This window comes from Miniopterus schreibersii (genome assembly GCF_964146895.1).
Source record: "Miniopterus schreibersii genome assembly, chromosome: 20".
NCBI lineage: Eukaryota > Metazoa > Chordata > Mammalia > Chiroptera > Miniopteridae > Miniopterus > Miniopterus schreibersii.
In genome coordinates, this window is record NC_138122.1 from 25,351,853 (window position 1) to 25,372,588 (window position 20,736).

At 48.4% G+C, this 20,736-nt stretch overlaps 2 protein-coding genes across 6 annotated transcripts in view; one reads left to right on the forward strand and one right to left on the reverse strand.

Annotated features, from left to right (window-relative positions):
* The first annotated feature begins 370 nt into the window (after positions 1-370).
* On the forward strand, positions 371-12,431 carry RNF34 (ring finger protein 34). 3 transcript variants are annotated; one of them, XM_081122897.1, is made up of 8 exons: positions 392-502; positions 1,056-1,155; positions 2,354-2,423; positions 7,378-7,599; positions 8,520-8,927; positions 10,048-10,149; positions 10,407-10,608; positions 11,504-12,431. In XM_081122897.1, exons 3-8 carry the CDS (start codon positions 2,415-2,417, stop codon positions 11,692-11,694), a joined length of 1,134 nt encoding a protein of 377 aa, XP_080979023.1. In that variant the 5' UTR covers positions 392-502; positions 1,056-1,155; positions 2,354-2,414; the 3' UTR covers positions 11,695-12,431. The 3 variants fall into 3 exon arrangements, with proteins under 3 accessions (XP_080979022.1, XP_080979024.1, XP_080979023.1); XM_081122896.1 differs by lacking the exon at positions 1,056-1,155 and having other exon boundaries at positions 371-502; XM_081122898.1 differs by lacking the exons at positions 1,056-1,155; positions 2,354-2,423 and having other exon boundaries at positions 371-502.
* A 2,017-nt stretch (positions 12,432-14,448) lies between these two features.
* Positions 14,449-20,736, reverse strand: part of KDM2B (lysine demethylase 2B) — a 74,976-nt gene continuing 68,688 nt past the window's right edge. For all 3 annotated transcript variants that reach the window (XM_081123450.1, XM_081123451.1, XM_081123452.1), the window contains 9 exons: positions 20,219-20,305; positions 19,793-20,053; positions 19,459-19,572; positions 18,789-18,827; positions 17,974-18,653; positions 16,865-17,028; positions 16,612-16,773; positions 16,158-16,376; positions 14,449-15,781 (listed from right to left, as the gene is read on the reverse strand). In XM_081123450.1, the coding sequence (XP_080979576.1) occupies positions 15,600-15,781; positions 16,158-16,376; positions 16,612-16,773; positions 16,865-17,028; positions 17,974-18,653; positions 18,789-18,827; positions 19,459-19,572; positions 19,793-20,053; positions 20,219-20,305 (1,908 nt within the window). In that variant the 3' untranslated portion in view covers positions 14,449-15,599. The remainder of the gene's footprint in view (positions 15,782-16,157; positions 16,377-16,611; positions 16,774-16,864; positions 17,029-17,973; positions 18,654-18,788; positions 18,828-19,458; positions 19,573-19,792; positions 20,054-20,218; positions 20,306-20,736) is intronic.

The window sequence follows — 20,736 nt, forward strand, 5'->3', positions numbered from 1 at the left end:
CCTTCAAACCTACCGGCGCTTTCAAACGTCTCACGCCGCTTCCCGCCCTTCCCGCCCGGGGGAACTTGACCTAACGCCAAATCTCGGCCGCACAGGTTCCTCGGGGGACGCCGGCTCGGATTTCAGCCACAAGGCGGAGGAAACCGCCGGGAGAAAGGCTCCCGCCACGCCCAGACCCGCCCGAAGCCGCTCAGGCCCGGATGAAGCCTTGCCCCGCCCACCTCGCGGCGACGGAGGCCCCGCCCCATTCCCAATACTTGATTGGCTCTGGTGACCGGCCCCCTGAATGTCGGCTCTGGATTGGCCGGCTTGGCCGCCGCTCGGCGCTCTTCCCCGGGGCGCGCGGCGGGCGTGGCCACGCCCCTTACGTGCGGACGCTCGGGCGCCTTCGGAGGCGCTGTGATCGCGGTCCGGGAGGGAGGAGGACGTCTGTGCGAGGAGCTGTTATGGTGTGGAGTTTGCGGCTGGAGCCGACCGAGACGCGGCGGTCGCGGCCATGAAGGTGAGGCACCGGTGGAGCAGGGCAGCCTCTCCTCGCCTCTCCTACCCGGCCGGGGCGCCCGAATGGCTTTCTTTTCTCCTCGGCGGCACCTCTCCGGAGACCTCCGCTGAGGGGCGTCCCGCCCGGCCGGCGTCTGGGTCCCTGGCCGGCCCCGGGCGGATATCCTGGGCTTCCCAACCTCTCCCGACTCCCACGGCGCCTCCGGCCGGCGAGCCCGAGGAGCGGGGAGAGGCCGGGCGCCCCCCGCGCTCCCGCCTCGGGGCCCCTCTCTGCGCCGGGCCCTGCCCGCGTCCTCGGGGGCCCGAGGCAGACCCTCTAGTGCCCGCCTCAGCCCTCGTGGCTTTGCCCACAGCGTGCCCTCTCCCGCCCCGAGTCCTTGAACTAACCCAACTGTCGGGAGCACCACGGGACTGTCGCAGGACGGAAACTGCAGGATGAGGGGGAAACGGGGCGGTGCGGGGAGCCGTGAGGCCGGGGCCGGGCCGGTAGGTTAGGAGATGCCTCGGGGGAAGGGGGAGGGGGGCGTCCCCACCCCGAAGGGTTTTTCTCGCAGGCTTAACATGGGGGCCGCGACCTAGAGCGCTAGCAAACTGGATGTGTCTGCATCGCCACTAGATGCGCAGCAAGTAATTGAACAGCTCGAGTTCTTCCAGGTGGGTGTGGGAGCGTGGGAGCGCCGCCGAGGGGGGCCGTTCAGGGAAGGGGGCAGGCCCTGGCCTACTTCGGGGAGCTGAGAATCCTAAGGCGCTCCGGGCACGGCACCTCGGTTCGGGTAGTGATTCATTCGCCCAGCTCAGACCAGAGGGGTGGATGCAGTCAGAAGGTGATGACACCCCCTTTCGGACATAGCCGATTTCAATCATCTCCGTGAAGGGGGTGTGCTTGATTCAGGTGCGAAAAACAACGGAGCGAGCTGCTCTGGATATTTTAAAAAAACACCACCACACACAAAAAAACCCAACTCTTACCCGCACAGAGTCCCAGAGATGTGCTGTGGGAGACGGATAGGGGAGTGTCGGGTGGGTGGGGAGACTCGGCAAGTACCTTGGTGGCCCGTTACCTGTGTGTCAGCCCAGAGGGAGATTTTGAGAGTAGGAATGATTCAGACTACAGCCCCAGCCTTCAGGGGTTTGCCAGCCGCAGGAGAGAGACATTCTCCAGTAACCGCATGATGAGAATGAGGCTGTGAAACCTCCAGGAGCAGGAAAGGCATTTTCTGGCCGCCGGAGGCTAGGAAGAGTTTTGCAATAGGTAACTTTTGAAACAGTGGTTCCTGCTCATGTTTCTGTGAAAACTGGACTCACAGAATTTCGGATTTGGGCTGTTTGTCGTTTAACTTGGTTTTTACATTGGAATTGCTTAATTGCGGGCTGTGCTTATCTGTGGGTTTCCGAGCAGGGTCGGTGGTCGCTGATGTCACGAAGTTCTAACTTTTGAATGTGCATTTAAGCAGGTATTTTCAGTGGGATTAAAATTATTTTGAAAGCTGAGCAATCAGATAAAGTACATCCTCACTCCCAACCCCGGAGCGGTGATTTTTAGTATATGTGTGGAATGGGTATTTACTTTCTGCCTTTGTTTAGGAACTGATGTGTTTCGAAATAGTTTTTTTACGTCTCAAGACTCAAGTAACTGTTTAACCTTAGAGTAGTGTCTAACTCCTTATAAGGGATTAAAAAACACATTGGCGTCCTATGTTAATTTGATTTAATGCTCCTTGATGGTTTTCCATATTCATATTGATCTCACCTTAATTGTATTAATCATGTTAATTCTTCCAAGCTCAAAATGAGATATCAAGGAGAAGGTAATCCGTTGACTATAATTTTCTTTCCTTTTTTTCTTTGAAAGGTGGGGGAGTGGTGCTAAGGATCAAGTACACTGTTTTAGAAAAAGAAAACAAAACCCAAACATGAGGAAGGTATGATTTCCAGCACACATTATTCTAAAACTATCAACCTGACCAAATGTCTTGCCTGAAAATATTACATTTTTAAGATCAGCATCTGTTTTTGCATCCTGCTTAATGTCCAAATGGTATGAAGAAATAATTTAGGATGTAGGTAGAATTTCCTCCTTGGTGGTGGTGTGCGGTCTGATACTTGGTCATAAACGGAGCAGAGTTCCTTGCATACTGTTTTTCAGTTGAAGCAGCAGTTTCAGTAAGAAACCCTTTCACATTTTTAAGGAGTGTATTTTTCTCTAGTGTCAAGATTTTCGCTTATTATCTCAACTGTGTTTCTTCTGTTTTGCTCTAGTTCTACAGTAAAGTTTATAGTTTAGCACAAGGACATTGAATTTTAGCAAACTGAAGGTGGTTTGGAGTTTAAAACAAAGCCTGTTGTAGTTGATTTCTCTGAGGAAGCTTTTATTGGTGGAAGAACTGAATCTTTGCACTTGAGTTCTGGCTAAGAAAGTTTATTTAGAGAGTTACAGAGGTAGAAGTGAGCTGTAGAAGAAATGGGCTCAGGAAATAAGTTAAAGAGGCAAAAAGCAGGGCCCTTGGAGCTTAGAAAGAGAGCGCCAAGGAAAATATGCCTGAGGGAAAGGGGTGGGGGGGAGGGGGTTATCCCCTCTCTAAAGGCTGGGATCTTAGAAGAGGTCGCAATAGAATATGCATCAGCTTTCCAGGTGTGCCCTTTCAGGTCATGGTCTTCACTGATTGGTATGTACCAGAGTAGTGGGTCGAGTCAATGCAGCTGGTCCTGACGTCAGCCATGACATCGCTTGTCAGGTTTTGCAGCTTTTCTGGGCCTGGAGCTGAAACAACTGAGGCTTAGATGTTATCCCTACGGGTTAACGCTTAAGGGAGTGGTTGTGCAAGGGCCCGCATTGGAGGCCACTCTTTGTTCCGCACCTTGTTCCTCCTCCAAGGGGGTCTACTGCATGACTGTGGACATGCCAGGGGAGGATGCAAACCTCATGACCAACGATATGAAAGGTCGGGGTCTAAACCACATGACCAGTGATGTGCTAGGGGAGGAAAGGTCACCCTGGGGGCCAGGTCATTGTTTTCTCAGTTTGCACGTAGTTAGGAACCCATGGCTTACTGCCTTGGTGCCCTTCTGTACCTGGCCCATTATCTTTGCTCTCCTCATGTCTTTCTAACTCCCTACCACATAATTATTTCGTTTTCTGCTGTTTTCAAACTCATTAACCCTCTCTATTTGGCTGTCATTTAATCTTCATGGAAAGTGCCATAGCTTTTATTTATTTTATTTATTTTTCCCTTGAGAGAGAGAAAGATTGACTTGTTGCTCCGCTTGTTCATGTATTCATTGGTTGATTCTTGCATGTGCCCTGACTGGGGATCGAACCTGCAACCTTGGTGTATCGGGACAATGCTCTAACCAACTGAGCTACCTTGCCAGGGCAGCCTTTCTTACTCTTCATTCTAGTTTGCCTGGTTACTGTTATATTTGGTAGAGTCATTAAAAGGGATAATATCCTAATGTAGTTAATTAAAATTTGTAGTAAACTTTTTGTTAATTCCTTAAATGTTGGAAGTATCCCCCCCAGGGGTTCTAAAAGCATATTAGATTATAAACACACAATCAAAGACAGCTGAACCTTGAGGCCATTTGAAAACTGGCACTGTCAGAAAAGAAGAATGGGCTGCTGCTCTTGCAGAGAAACGGCACATTTCCTCTTGCTTTGTTGACTGAAATGATGATTCAGAATGAGCTTATATTGTGTGAATCTGACTGAGGAACCTGAGAGAGTGCTTATAAAATTGGTAGTCTATTATTGTTGTGGAAATCAATGTCACAGCCCTGGAAACCGTCAGTCCCCCCTCTCGTGTAAATTGTTGAAGTTTGTGGATAACACTCCCCACTACTCACCTCCTTTATACTCCTACCGAGGGGAGGACATTTCTAATTCATTCTCTAGGAAGGAACACTATAGGAGGAACACTTTCAGCCTTTCTACTACCAGAGGAAAAAAAGCAAGTTTTAGGTTGGTGAGTTTTAGCAAATGAGCTAAAACATGCTTTGGATCAGTACTTTCTGGGACCTGCCAGATCTGTCTTCCCATGGCAGGGATGGCGGTCTCGTCAACTAGATGGTAAGCTGCTGTTGGTCAGCTGGGGTATCACATTATCAAGACCAACTGGCTGCAGAGCTAAAGTCATGTTCTCCAATTGGTGTTATTAGTAAACAAGCAAACATTTAAATTTCTGTTTGTCTTATTTCTTAATTAGTTCCAAATTGAGAGTGAGAAGAAGGTAGTGTTATTGGCCCTCAAAAATCTTGGTGCGATGGCTTTGTTAAAAAAAAGAAAAAAACACAAAAATTAGCATTGGGTGTCAGAATGGCATGAGATCTAGGTGTCTGTGGCAGTCCAGACAGGAGGCGTTGGAATTTAATCTCTTACTAGGCCCATGTAAGTTTTTAATATGATACCTGGTTCTTAACGGATATAAGCCAGGCCAAGGTCCCAAGGCTAATCTATCCAAGAACAGTTTTGGCCTAAGGAGATGTGTAGGAAAGGGATTATCAAAGAAAGACCATTTATTTTCAGTAGTCCTTGATGACTAGAAAATAAACTCAAACATAGCTAAATTCTTTGAGCCAGAAGTTTTGTGCCAGGCATAGGTAGTTGCCTTCTTTGAATTGAATTATATTCTTGGTTGTTTTGAGTTACATTCTTGGTCAAGGGACATATTTTTTTGCCTGGGATAACACTTTGGGGGCTGGCTTGGTCTGTGTTTTTTAATTTTTATTTTATGATGAATTGGCCAGTAGAAGTGTTCTTCTCATTATTTTCCCTTCTGGGGAATGAAGAGGAAATTCCAACCCCTTTATAGAAACATGAGGAATGGAATGAAATTGTTAACCTCCAATATTGATGTCTACATAGAGATTCCACCTGCTTTCCTGAAAGAAATCCTTCTATTCTCTTCACCAGAACTGTGAATGTTTTCAGCCTAGAATTTTAATGATCATGGTCTGGGACCTATTCTGTTAACTCATTGTAAAACTGATTTCTGAAAGAATAAAATGTGTGGCAGCTGCTTTTAAAAGGGAGAATGATTTGAGATTTTTCGCCTGCTTAGGTCAGAATCTTTCTTTACCTTTATTATTCTTTCTCATTAAGACAATTTGAACTTTTTAGATAGGAAGAAAATTTTAAATAATGTTACATTGCCTTTCACGAGGTAATGTAAAGAAACTTTTTACACAGCTATTATCAGTCTTGATGGTGGAACTAGATGCAATGGGAAAGGTAGTTCTGTCCACAAGGAACTTTTACTGGCATTGGGGAGACAGTATCCCCTAGGAATCAGAACATGGATAAAAGCTAACACAGCTGTTTAATTGTTTAGTAGCTGGGTCAGCAGGAAGCTGAAGCTTCTCAAAAACTTGACTTCTTTAAACTCCTGGAATGAAGAAAAGTTTATCCCAGTGGTACGTTCTACAGTTGAATTATGTATAACTCCCTCAAAATGTTATGTGCAAATTAAAAATCTCCCTCTCTCCCTTCCTCTCTGTAAAATCAAATTTAAAAAAAAGAATACTCACTTTAAATGAACTATTAGTAAATCTGGATTTTCACCCTTTTATGTTTAAACAACCATGACTCTAGAGTCTGAGGTATATATTTAAAGGTATGAACTATTAGCTATAATTTAACATGACTTTTAAAGGCATCACTATTTCTTGAGAATTATAGGGTGTGAAGCTATATAATACTTAAGTCAGTGACCCTGATACTTAAGACTGTTTGAACCTTGTATTGTGGTTTCTTAGTGCTTTACCTTTTCCTTTCCCTATATTTAATATAACATATTACTTCTGGGTAGTAGCAAGAATAGCATGATCCTTCTGTAGCATCCCAAATAGCCTTTTAAAGTTAAAAAATTTTAAAGAACTTGGACAGAGTTTAAAGAATTTGACAGAGTTAGATAATTAAACGAACTATGCCATGTCATGTGCTACCATTTTAACTCATAAGCCCTCACCTAACTGGACTTCTGTTACCTGTCACATTATCTAGAGCCTGCATTATGCTTAAGAATTAGGACAAGGGGCAAACATGCGTTCCAAACGCGATAGCTTTTCCACTTTAAGCATAGGAAAACACCTTGAGCCTTCACTGAAAAAATATATATGTGTGTATATATATATATTTCTAGCAAGCTCGGTTATCAGGTTTCTGAGTCTGCAGTAAAAAAGGAGACAGGTTGCTAGGTGGGTGTAGTGATAGCAGTGGTGGTTCACCGAAAGGGAAGAGATGAAAAAAACATGAAAGGTAATAGATTAGTTTCAGACCATTTAGTGGAGTGGCAGATAGCCCCTACACTTTGGAGATCATTATGATTATTAAGTTATCAGAAATTGTGTTCAAGATTTTCCCTTTGAAAAGGTAGAATAGCTGTTTTTTTAAAAATATTTTCCTTAATGTCAAATTAACACATGATTTTTAAAGATTTTGAGAAGTAGAGAAAAAAATAAAGAAAATAAATTATACAAGATATATTAAAACCTTAAGAGAGCTTCAGTTGGCATTTTGATGTTTTCCCAGTCATTTTTTAAAAGTAAAAAAATTATCTAATTATACCCAGCTACAAATGAGAACAAGTTTAATGAAATTAAGTAATTTGAATTTATAGTCTTTCTGCTAAATGATAGCTGGGGAAATCTGCCTCAGTGCATAGAAAAAAATGTAGTTTTGTTTAACAATATTTGAGTATCTCCAATGCCAAATATTCTTTTGCAAATACCAGAAAGTTATCTTTTTCCAAATAGCTTAAAATTTTGATTATCTCAAAGTTATTTAGGACAAACATACCTCTCCAGAATGGCATTCCCTGAGGATTTCAGAGAGCCCAGGTACCACTTAGCTTTAATCTGGTCTCTTGTGTTCCTTTTCAGGCGGGTGCCACGTCTATGTGGGCTTCGTGCTGTGGGCTGCTGAATGAAGTCATGGGAACCGGAGCTGTCAGGGGCCAGCAGGCAGGATTTGCAGGAGGCACTGGTCCGTTCAGATTTACACCAAACTCTGATTTTTCCACTACTTACCCACCAGCACCTACAGAAGGGCCTAATATAGTTTGCAAAGCCTGTGGACTTTCATTTTCAGTCTTTAGAAAGAAGGTGAGAGGAAATGTTACATATAAGACATATCAGAATTCTTATAATTTTGAATACTAATGAATCTTCATTTCTTTTTATTAAAATACCAGAAAGTTAGTCCTATTAACCATTTCTGACTTAGGAAAGTACTCAGTTGAAGGGACTGAATTACTGTTTGAGTTTTCTGACTAGACATTACTTGTCCTGTTGCTCAGGCATCCTTTCTCCTGAACTGACCTTGATTCTTCCTGATGATGCTTATGTTCTGAAGCAAGAGATTTAATGTCCACAGTTTTTTTCAGAGATTATTTACTGTAAACTCTGATCTCAAGTTTCAAAAAATGTATCTTAAGTGAAAAAATGAATGTAAGTATTACTGTTTAGAGGTTCAATATAAAACAAGGGTTCAGGTTGTTCTGAGAACCATCATATTGGTAGGCCATTGACAGTCTTTGATTAAGGCTGTGTAGGGTATAGATTATGCATTATTGGGGTCCTCTGCTTGGACTGACCTTGAGAGATCAGTTGCCTTTTTCTTTCCTTGTGTGATATATTTCCCCCCTTCTCTTTAAATGGAGAAATTGTTCACATAGAAAAAGAGCAGGAAGAGTGTGTGGTTGTGCTTTCTGCTCTATGTGGTTCAAGTCAGCTCTGTTCTGCTAATTACATGTTTGCACCAAGGGGTGGAAAGGTTTTAATTCATTAACACAAGAGTGTATGTTTTTCTTAAAGGGCTATATTTGAACTGTGAATCCAGACTGCTTTGGCAGTGACTGTTTTGATTTTCATGGCTTTTGGAACATAAAAATGCCTGTGAGAGTAGTCTGGTATTACAAAGGACTTTAGACTTGAATTTCAATAGTAGGCTAAAAGTTTTAATAGTTCTTTCACAACTGCTTGTATCTATCATTAAATGCTGCTTTTCTCTCTTTTCTCTTCAGCACATATGTTGTGACTGCAAGAAGGATTTTTGCTCCGTTTGTTCAGTCTTACAAGAGAATCTTCGTAGATGTTCCACCTGTCACTTACTACAAGAGACAGCCTTCCAGCGCCCTCAGTTAATGCGACTGAAAGTGAAGGATCTGCGGCAGTATCTCATTCTTAGAAACATACCAATTGATACCTGTCGAGAGAAAGAAGACTTGGTAGATCTAGTACTATGCCACCATGGGCTGGGCTCTGAGGACGACCTGGACACCAGCAGTCTGAATTCCTTAAGGTCCCAGAATTCTGGCTTTTTTACACATTCATTTTTTTCAAGCTATACGGCCCCCTCTGCTACCGTGTCTTCATTTCAGGGAGAGCTAATGGGTAGAGACGGGACCTTAGGATCTGGAACACTGGCACAGGTACGCAGGGTAACTACCCTGAGGGCCTAGCATGTGTACTCTCGGCCATATGTGGTGGGGATCTTTAGGGGTTGACGTCTCCCTGTGGGAGCAGAGGTTCCACAAGCTCCTGAACTTTGCGCTTACAAGCCTCCTGATGTGAGTTTCCAAGCTTAGGTGTTAGGTGGCGCCAAAGTCAGCTATCTGAAGGGCCCTAAGTAGCTCATCGGGTTCTTGACCTTAGTTACCTCAGTTTCCCTATCTTACAATACTAGTGAAATGACTGTAAAAAGTAGTATATAAACATTTGTAGGACTATTTGTGTGTCAGTGACCATGGAAACAGTAGTGTAAGATAGCCTAATGCCCAGTTACCTTATTACAGTAAAATTGTTCTAATTTAGGTAATGGGAAAGAACCATGTGAATTAGTGAAAGAATGTGGTTATCTATCAATTTCAAAGAAGTACTGGTTCAGAACACTCTCCCAGTGAGGTCCTTGGGCATCCTGATTGAGTAGCATGCAGAGGCTTGTAATTAATATCAATTTGTATGTGTGAATGATTCCAAAATGCTGAATGAATTATTTTTAACAGCTCTCTCCACATTTAATTTTCTTTCCTGAATAAAGGAGTTAGAAGTAGAGGGAAATTTGGTATAGTTGTCTTCTAAATAGTCATAAATCAAATTAGACAAGTTCAAGCTAGGAGTTTTATCATTTCCCAAATGAGAGCTGGCATAACTATTAGGCAAACATAAGACACATCTGACTTTTGTGACACTTTTGGGTTTACACCACCACTTGGGAGATATGGGTCTGTGGACACTACCATGTGGCGCTTGTGAACGTAGAAGTCTAGGAACCATTCTTTGTAGTATTGAGGTCTTTCAAATCAAGTACTCCTGACACTTGTGCTGATCTTAGCGCTTCAGTTTCTATCTGTGTCAGAGGCTCCAGTTAAACCAGCCACATGCAGGTCCTTTCCATACACTTGCAGCTTTGGCATCCCATGATGGGGCCTTCCTCAGGGCTTCTGGTTAGGTTTTTATAAATTCACATTCACCTGGGAATTTGGCTTTTGAGGTAACGTTTAGGAAAATGTGATTTGACTCCTGACATGACCAGACCCATTATGTGTACAGGAACAGAGTGAAATAGCTTCAGCAAACACAGAAGATGATGATGACGGTGACGATGATGACGATGACGACGACGATGATGATGAAGAAAACGTGGAGGAACGGGTGAGATCTGTAAAATTTGGTGTTCAGACATTTCAACCTGGCAGGCAGGAAAATGTACACTTTTGCTAGAGCAGCACGGGATACTTCTTCTGGTTTGAAGGTAGCACAATATATAAAACTCTTTAAGTACTGACAGGAAATCTGGGATGACCGTCAGGGCCAGTGATGACTGGTGGGTGAGGCGAGCATGGTGCTTTCTTTGCTGGGCGCGGTCGGGATTCACCGGAACATAGATAATGGAGGCACTCTGATTGCAGGCGCCTGGCCTCTCTAAGAAGAGACTGAGAGCATCGCTGTCTGACCTGTCAAGCCTTGAAGAGGTGGAAGCGATGAGTGTGCGCCAGCTGAAGGAAATCCTGGCTCGGAATTTCGTCAGCTACTCTGGCTGCTGTGAAAAGTGGGAACTGGTGGAGAGAGTGAGCCGGCTCTACAAGGAGAGTGCAGAGAGCCAGAAGCCACGTAGGGTTATTTTTTCTTTTTCCCCTTTGGTGCCCTTCCTTGGGCTTCAGAAACTGCGCTGTTCCTGTTACAAGTCACATTTATTTCTGAGAAAATTATGTGTCCATTTACTGAGTGTGAATTAGTTACATGAGCCTGTTAAGAAGTTGTTCATTATGCAGTGTTGGCTCTGAGACCCCCAGTGCCAAGTGAGTTAGGTGATCATTTGCTCAGTCTGGTTCTTCATGCCATAATTTGTTAGAACTCGAATGAAATTCCTTATATTTATAAAACGTTGTTTTCTTACTAACCCCATGGGTGGGCCAGTACTTTGGTTATCTCAAGTTCTTGTTCTGCGGCCTTCCTTTTGGTATACGGGATGATGCTCCAGTCAGTGGAGCCACACCGGCCAGGGCAGGCTATGAACTTTTCAAATTCATTTGGCACCTTTTTTATTCAGAGTCTGGATTTTCTTAAAACCTAATCTGGTCCATAGAGCCAGGATCACCCACCTCTTCTGAGTTAAAGTTCAGCAATACCAGGGTGGCCAGAAACACGGGTAGCTCTTGAGAGGCTCCCAAGGCTGGAGTGGGGGGCTTCCTCCAACTACAAGCTACTTGATGTACAACTTTTTCCTCACAAAAACCTTGAATTACATAGATTAAAGTAGAATTAAATAGCTCACATTTGTTGGGTACTTCATACCTGGCTCTAAGCTAAGCATTTTTCATTCATTCTTCACAAAACTACCAGGTGTAGGCATTGGTATTGCCATTTCTAGTGGAGGGAACTCCATGCAGAGTTGGGATTATTTCTCTTACAGCAGGGTCATGCTGCACCTGTCGTCACTCAGCAGGTGGCTGCTCAGCCTATCAGGTGGCCTTGTTGGCAGCTCCAGCTCTCTGTTGCCTTTCAGATGGCGAACGGCTGCAGCTGCAGGACGAGGAAGATGACAGCCTGTGCCGTATCTGCATGGATGCCGTCATCGACTGCGTCCTGCTCGAGTGTGGGCACATGGTCACCTGCACCAAGTGCGGCAAGCGCATGAGCGAGTGTCCCATCTGCCGGCAGTATGTGGTGCGCGCTGTGCACGTGTTCAAGTCCTGAAGCAGACGCTCTCCCCAGCGGGACACACTCGCCCCCAAGCTTGATCCCAGACATTTCAGTGCACAGAAGGGACTGGAAACTTACTGTTCAAAAGTTGAAGTTATTTTTAAAAATTATTTTCACTACTAACTGGGAACAGAGTGTCACCCTAAGTTATGGCCTGCCAGCCTGTGGACAGTTTCCCAGGTTCAGCCGGCATCACACATCTGTGATCGTTAACTGCTGAAGTCAGACTGCTTATGGCGTCAGCTCCTCCTCTGGGAGGACATTACCCTGTTCTCTTCTTTCTCCTTACTCCCGTTTGTACCTTAAACTACTCAGATGTTTGCAGCTTCTGTTCTGTTTGGATGAGATCACTGTCCACAACTGACCGACATGGTACTTGCTGAGAGTGAACATTCAGAGGTGCCACTGCTATTAGTCATGTATATTTTAAATGCTACTATTTGATGAATGTAAGTTTCCACATCGTTGCTCTTTCTGCATTTAAACTTAATTGGAAACAACTGACATTCTATATAGTCAACTGCCAGGGCCTTAGACTAAACATGACCATTTATGTTCAGGTACAGCTTTTTATAGCAAGGGCCGCATCCAGCTGCTTCACTAGAGAAATGTGTGTTAAATTCTTTATTAATGTGTAATTGGTTTACACTGTTTTGTATAGTGAAAGTGTATTTTCAGTGCTACCGCTAGCTAATTTGAACTTTAGGAATAAAATTAGATTTTCAAAAATGCTTTTATTTACATTGCCCTACCCAGTTCCTCATTCACTTGGGTACAGCATGAATGGGTGTCTGCGCCTGGTCCAGCTTCCTTCACGAGATCCCAGGATGGGTGTCAGCCATGGTTCCCACTAACCAGCCTGAGCAGATTGTTACCTCCCCACAGAGGCAGTAAACTCAGCCCATGGGGAAGCTGTGGGAGCCCTTACCTTGTCTGTGCTGCTTGTGAGACAGTGAACTCCAGAAATCCAGCCTTCCCCACAAACTGGGAAGTCTTCAAATCCAGGACAGTGAGCACATTTAGGAGCTGAGCAGTAGGTGCTGGTTTGTCTAAAGTTAAATTAGAAAATTGAGGTTTATTTGTACATAGTCTTAGCTTAAAATGGCTTACTGCTTAACACTTGGAATAACTGGATTACAAGGTACTAACTTGCTTGGCAGAGGGCAAACATTTCTGCCTGGAATCTGCATTTTGTAGCTAGCATGCCATGCCTCTTTTAAGTTAATTTTCTGAATACATAATATCATGGATAAAATCCTGCAAGTCCAAAATGGAATACAATGACATCTCCTCTTCCCTGTCCTCGCAATATAGAAGGAAGTCATTTGATGCTGTGGAGGTGTCTTGGTGTCGTCCTCTGTAAACACCAGGTTCCCTGGAGGAAGGAGGGATGGAGCTTCTCCTCTTTCCTGGGTTAAGAAGCTGCGATCCAACACAGGAAGCATCACCCCTGGTTTATGGTACTTTCATTACATCATCAGGTGTTTTCTGGGCTCAGAGCAGCTATTTGCAAGCATCTAGCTTAACCTGGCCTTATCTAAAGCTCACTTCTAAATAACAGGTCTATGCAGAGACTGTGCTGGATTTCTCAGTATACTTAGGGAGAACTCACCTGTTACCTGCCTCAATCCTGGCAAGACGCTGGGTCTTGGCTCTGGTGTGTCCCTATGGTAGTGATGGCTTCCCAGCTCTGTCAGCTCCTCCTTCACCTCCTCTTGGCAAACCTACATGCTCTCAGAAATGTTACAGGACAATCGGGGGCTTCTAAGACCAAGGACTGTTCACCTGGAAACCAGTATGACCCTTAAAACAATTCCCAAGGAAGAGGGTGCTGCTACTGGACATCAGGGTAACTCTTACTTGGAAGTCAAAGAACTCAGGCTGTCGAGAAAACCAAAACTTGGCCTCTTATGGGGTGGAGTGCTCCATGATGAATGATCAGGCCCGGAAAGGTAAGCCACGTTTTATAAATAAGCCATCGGGCACTAAACTAGTCTTGCCTCTGTTAAGTGCATCTCCTGAGCTAAACGGGTGCAACAGCTTCAGATGTCTCCAGTTTGAGTCAGAAAGGATCTTTGGATTTAGATTAACAGGAAGCGTGAACCTAGATGGGATCTAAAACCATTTTGCCGTGACACATAAAAAGAGGAGGGACAGGCAATATGAAAACTACCATTAGCAGAAAAGGCTTGTCCCAGGGGACCCAAGTCTTATGTTGCTACTGATCACTGAAGCAGGAAGTTGGGTTCTCCATTTTCAGATTCACTAGAGCAGTTTTGCATTTGCGTACAAGGTTGCAGGGCCCTGTCGGCAAAAACAATTCTGCGATGTAAAATTACTTCCTACTAGTTTCTGTCTGCCACCTGGGTAAGCTACCTCATAACCAGACAGCTCCAGCCACCCTGGCCCAAGGCTACTAAGCACAGGATGTGGGCCGAGTTGTCTCCGATGGGAGGTTGAGGAAATGGACTCCACAGCCCCCCACCTTTGGCAGTGGAAACACCAAGTGGCCACTGGTGTAGCAGTTCTTGCTCACCATCATTTATTAACCATAAACTGTAAGGTCTCTTTCCAAAGATGCGGAGGGAAATCACGTACTAAGGGGTCACTGCAATTTCTCAGACGAGTAAGAAATTATAGCTTGTTTGGCTTCAAAACAATGTATATAGTGTTGAGATCAGTGCCCTTGGGCTTTCCAATCAAATGTCTAGCCCACTCCTAGAACAGAAACCCTCAAAGTCCAAGAGCCAGGGTTTTTTGTACAATTGTTTATACAAATTCAACAAAGGTAAAACCGCGTCAGGGAAGGTCTAGGAAAACAACACCTTACAACAATGGCACTTATGAATGCATAACTTTACAACTGGGAAACAGCCGTGTTATAAACCTGAAACGGGAACTCAATGCACACTTCAGAGGAGAGAGAAAAGGTAAAAAGAAAGGCTATGTTGGGTCATTTATTCTACTTCTTGACTCACTGTATAAATTAGATCTATGTAGAGTACAAGAGCTCATGCTGGGAACAAAACCCTCCTGAGTGCAAAGGCTGAAGTCTGAACTTTAAAATTTTTTTTTTGAGAAAAAGGTGAATTCTATACAGAGGAAACTTGGCAAAGTGTCTTACTTTGACTAATTTACATATATGCACAACATGCTTATGTAACTTCTTAACGTACAAAGCAGGCTCTCAGCTTCCAGGTAAACATGCTCTTAACTGGGAGGTTTCAGCCCGCTTTGCCAGATCTTGGGCATATGTGTAAATGGATTGTTTGTGTAGATGAAGTACAGGTTAACTTCTCTCCTACCTTAAGGAAACCAGGAAAGTTGGCAATCATAAAACAATAAAAACACTGGTATGCATTCAAACCTCGCATAAATAACTTTTAAACAATTTGTACAAAAATAATTCTGCATAATGTAAGATGTAACAAAACCAAACAAAATACATCAAGACGGCGGCTGTGATGTGTGGTCCACTTCATGTTGACACCAAAAACCCTGGAGTTGCAAGGAACGAGGTGTCCCAAACAAAACACCACCACCAAAAAAAAAAAAAACACAAGAAAAACTCCTAAGCTCATGCTTCAGTGAGAGAATTTTCTCCAAAGTTCATCCCCCTCTCCAACAGGAATGTCTTCTAAGGCCGCCTTAGACATGGTCCAGAAAGCAGTGCAGCTACAATTCAGAAAGACCAAAGGAACGTGTCCGGCTCGCTCATGCCCACAACGGGCGGTGGAACGGCTTTGCCCTTGGCAAGACTTGCAAAATGTTCTGTGGTCTGTGTTCCAAAGTTCCGAGTTGAAAATAAAAGCCCTAGTTTCTGTAAAGTCTTTTACCCTCCCCTGGCCCCAGACCCCCCTCCCCCGCAGCCACCCCATATTTACACACCAGTCCTTGGACTAACTCAGTTTTTGCAGGAGTTTTTCTTCCACCTGCCCAAACTGGACACTCACAGACATTTCTGCTATGAACTGCTCACAGCCCTCCTTGGTGACTTGCTTGCAGTACCTCAGGTCAATGTGACAGATGTTGCCACAGCGTTTGAAGAAGGACAGGCACTGGTCAGTAACCTTATTGCAGTCTGCAGGGAAGAGGGGACACTGTGAGGTGGAGGGAGCATGGAGCCAGAACGAAGGCGGCCCCAAACACCCGGCGCTCAGCAATGGAGAGCGCACAGCCCCTGGTGCCCTAAGGAAGGCTGTGCTTGCTCACCAAGCTCTCCTCCAATGGGGCGTGGTTTCAGCTACCAATTGTACTTTTTTGGTAGCAATTATGACAAATCCAGTAATAACTTCTGTAACATGTTTCCCCTCTAAACCAGGCTGTATATCTGTCTCAATCACTGGTATGTCCTAGCATCTAACATGCGGCCCCTATAATAGCAGGCACTCAGATGTGAAATTCCTAGCTTGCCCCGCGGGGTGCTGAGCAGTCCTTGATGGGTGTCCCCAACTGACCTGACAAGTTGATTTCAGTTAAGGAGTCCCGGGTGGTGGTGCCCACGGCAGTGAGCAGGTTGATGGACTGGTCGGTCACGTGGTTACAGTAACTAAGGTGGAGCTTGGAGAGCAGGGGCATGTGGCGGATGATGAGGCGCAGGGAGGCGTCCGTGATGTCCAGGCCCGCGAGCCGCAGCTCCACAATGTTCCGGAGCTTGCTCCGATTGTCCATCTGACCTGAGGAGGCGGGGGGAGAGGCAGTGTAGCACCCTGACGGGACACTAGGAGACCACCAGTGGTTTCAGTTCACCATCAAGCATTTTCCAAAAAAATATAAAATCCACAATCAATTCCAACATTTAAGAATCAGAAGATTCCACATCAAACTTTACACATCTAGATCCAACGGCACAGCTTGGTCACACCACCTCCATGTGCCCTCCCTGGGCAGGCCCTGGGCCTGGCCGCTCACCTGGCCGGTTATCCGTGGGCGGAGACAGGAGATCCCGCATCTGGGCATCCTTTAGCCCTTCTACCCACTGGACATCCAGGGTCCGGAGCAATGGACAGCTGGAGCTACAGAGGGCTGAGACCGCGATCCACGAGCAGCCCGACAGCACCAAGTCTCGGAGCCCTGGGGGACAGAGAAGGGGTGGCAGGTCAGGTGATGTACCCCAGCCCCTGCCCCGCACCTGCACATTGGGGGTCCCTGGCTAAGCACTCACCAGGCAACCGATTGATGAGCCAACTCAGCTGTTTCTTGGAGATATTGGTCCAGCTGAGGTCCAGGGAGACAGGCTGTCGCCGGATGATGCCACTCAGCATCAAGGGCGTGATGGACTTGCAGTGGTTCAGGTCAATGCGGGTCCATAACCGCTTATCACAGCACCTAGAGGCGGGGCCCAGCAGAGTGGGTGCGGTCAGCATCGGGGGCTCACTTGTGGAGCCCTCAGCATGGTCGTGGTGACTCCCCACATTCCAAGCTTAGGGATATGCTCCTTACTCTACCCTCTGGACCCTTCTCTCCCTGTACCTGGGCACCTCTGCTGTGACTGCCACAGGGGCTCCCTGGAAGGTGCTGGCACCTATTATCCATGAAGTACTTAATGCAGGAATTATGGACCCTCTACACACTATTTCTCAACAAGCCCAGGCACCAGGCATCAATCATACCCACACCCATCCTCAATGAAGGTCAGTAACTGGGCCAGAAAGCTAGGAAATACCAAAGTTGGGATTAAGGTCAGTAACTGGTACCCTTGCTCTTAATAACCTGGGTTAACACTTTTTTGTTATCATTAATCTTTACATGAGGATATTTTTTTCCATTGGTTTCCAGAGAGAGTAGAAGAGAGGGAGGAAGGGGGAGAAAGAGAAACATCGATGTGAGAGAGATTCATGGACTGGATGCCTCCTGCAGAGGCCCGGAGGGGAGGGAAAACCTGCAGCCCAGGTACATACCCTTGACCAGGAATCAAACCCAATGACCCCCTGGTGTGCAGGCAAACACTCTAACCACTGAGCCACACCAGTCAGGGCCGGGCTCACACTTGTAAGGACAGGGACCTGGTCCTGAGTTCCTGTTCCAAGGAGCTAAATCAGGAAACCAAATAGGTTTCACCTCTTTTGAAAAGTCCAGGCCTATATCTAGGACGGCTGTGGCTGCCTGAGCTCTTTGAGGGTAACTAAGCTGGACTGGGCTTAGGGGCGCAAGACCAGTGTGACTCAAATGAGGCCGGCGTGCCCACCCACCCGCCATCCCTGGTCTAGCCTAAAACTTAGCCCAGGGCCGGGCACCGGACTCCTGGCCCCAGCTGGGCCAGTGCCCCCTCACCAGCGGTTCCAGGTCCTGCAGACCCGCATGCAGACGCATAGGTCTTGGTGGCTGAGGTAGCTGAAGACGGCCATCCACACCTCCCTGTGCATGACGTGGGCCGCCCCGTCATCCAGGGGCAGCGAGTCCGGTGGGGGGCTGATGGGCGGCGGCCGGATCACGTGTCGCTCCATCTGGATGCACTTGGGCGGGGACACGGAGGGAGGGGGGCGGGAGATGACTCGCGGGGGGCTGCGCAGGCCGGGCCCCAGCTGGTGGCGCAGCTCCCGGGTCGTGCCATTGAGCCCCTTGCTGAAGCGGTGGGGACGCTCGCAGAGGCCCGGGGGCCGCTTGGGCTCCTCGTTCTCACTCTCGGGCTCCGATTTGATGGGCTGGTGGTTCTCGCTGGCCAGGCTGCTCTCCGTCTTCTGGATCTCCTGGTTCAGCTCCTTGCTCAGCTCCTTGCTCAGCTCCTTGTTGGGGAGCCGCCGTTTCCGCCGCACCTTCACCCTCTTCTTCTCGTCGGGGCCCTCGGCGCCCTCGGTGCTGGGTCCGGCTGTGGGGGAGCTGGAGCGGGAGTGGTCGCTCTCCCTGCTCTTGGGGGGCGCCTCGGGCAGGTCGTCCTCCGGTTCCTGCTTGAAGCGCCGCAGTGGCTTGTTGGCTAGAGCCATCCGGTCCTCCGCATTCTTCCAGGACCGCCGCTGAGGATGGACGGGGCGGGCGGGGGCGGTCACAGGGCTGCGCTCAGCCCACCCAGCCCCACCTTCCTCCCGGGACCCTGCCCCAGGCCGGAGGGGAAGGGAGGCGAGGGGAGGGGAGGGGGGGGCAGGTGGTACCTTTTTCCTGAAAAGCTTATCTTCTTTGCCAGGTTTTAGCTGTCACAGGGAAGAAAGCATGCAGAGCTTGCTCCCGGGGCTCGAGGGATTTGGTTCCCTCTACACCCAACCCCACCACCAGTCCACGGTCTCTAGAGTAGGGGCTGGCGGGGCACCGTCCCCACAAACCCGCTCCAACAGATGGGAGGGCCCTGCCTGCCGGTTTTGAGAAGGCAGGTGGTCGTAGAGGAGTGTGGCCCAATGGTTCCCGCCCAAGGGGCCTCCCACCCTCGGACAGACCCGGAGATAGGCAGTGGCCCGTTCAGGTCCAGGTGGGACTTGGCCCTGGGCGCCAGTCCTGGAGACAGGCAGGGCCCGTGGGGCTGCCAGCAGAGCCTTAATGGCCAGAGCGGGGAGAAGGCGACCGGCCGCCACCTCGTGGCTGCTGCTGGAAGGGCCGGTGGGCGGAGCAGATCCTCCGAGGTTCCCCAGACCCGCAGGGCTTCCCAGGCCCCGCGCCAGGACCGCGAGAGGGCCAGCGATCTGGGGCTGAGACCCGGGAAGCTGGGGGGGCAGGCGCTTGGGAGCCCTGGCAATGGGCTGGGGAACCAGGGGGGCGGGGGTGGGGGGTGGCCTGGGGCTCGCAAGTCCCCAGGGCTCCGGGGGGGAGGGTGGGGCGCCGTGGGAGCACCTGCTGCTGGAAGTAAGTGAGACTGGATCTCCACCAGGAGCTGAGGCTGCTGCCCAGGGGGGGCCTTGGCGAGAGGTGAGAGGAGGAACCAGGGGACGTCTGCAGCGTGGAGGCCTAAAGGGGTGGGAAGACAGTGACTGGCTGGTCCCCTCCCTCCTGCCGGGCGGGGCTCTCAGGACTTAGGTGACCTGCGCAGGGCAGCCAGAGGCCAGGGTCCCGGGTCTCCCCGCTGCGCCGCGAGCCGGCGCCACGCGCCCGCGCCGCACACCCGCGGGCCGCGCGCCAGGCGGAGGGCCCGCCCCTCCCACGGCCTCCCACGGCCTCCCACGCGTACTCGCTTGCGTCCGCTCGGCTCTTGGGGCTTCTCGTATTTCCGCTTCCTCCTCAGGTGCACATCGTCCGACTTTCGGCGCAGGATGCTCTCCGGGGGCACCTTCTTGGGGTGCTCGTCCGACCTGCGCCGCGGGGCCTCCTCGCACTCGCTCCTCCGCTTGGCCGACTCCTGGCCGTCCTTGTTGTCGCGGTTCATCTTCTGCTCCTTGAGCAGGGAGCCGGGCAGGTTGGAGGCGTACTTAAAGCCCGGGCCACGCTTTTGCTTGTAGGCCAAAAAGAGAGAAGGTACAAGCGAACTGTATATCTTTGGACGAGGGCCCCCCTCCCTGAGCTCTGAGCGCCCCACCGTGTGGGCACAGGGCGCACTGGCAAGGCCAAGGTCCGTCCCTCCCGGGCTGACCCCTGGGACTGGGAGCCCGACACTCACTTTCCCGGTCTTGCCAGCGTGGTTACACTTTGGACACTCCCAGCAGTTTGGAAGCTCGTCGTTGACTACGCCCTCTGACTCCTTAATCTGCGAGGGACAGGCCAGTCAGCAAGCAGGGAGGGCGTGGGAGAGGCCGCCCCTGCCAGGAGCATTCACACCCCCTCCCCCCACCCCAAATGCCACCTGCACCCCATCTTTGGCCAAAAGAAAACAAGAGTGGGTAAGACAGGTGACTCTGAATTCAGTCACCCGGTAGCACCTGTATGGGTGGTGCTGGGTGTGAGCAAGTCCCTGCCCTGGTGGACTTCTGATCCGGGGGAGAGAGAAGTAACCAGACAATTAAGAGGTGGCAGGTCTGACTTCCAAAGCCAGGGGAATACCACAGCATCCCCTTCAGAACAGGGAGTGTGGGTGTGTGTGTGGGGGGGGCGGGTGAGTGTCAAAACAGACCCTGCTACAGCCACCCAAGGAAAGGGGACACTCGGGGCTGAGGTACCATCCGGGGCAGGACCTCCCTG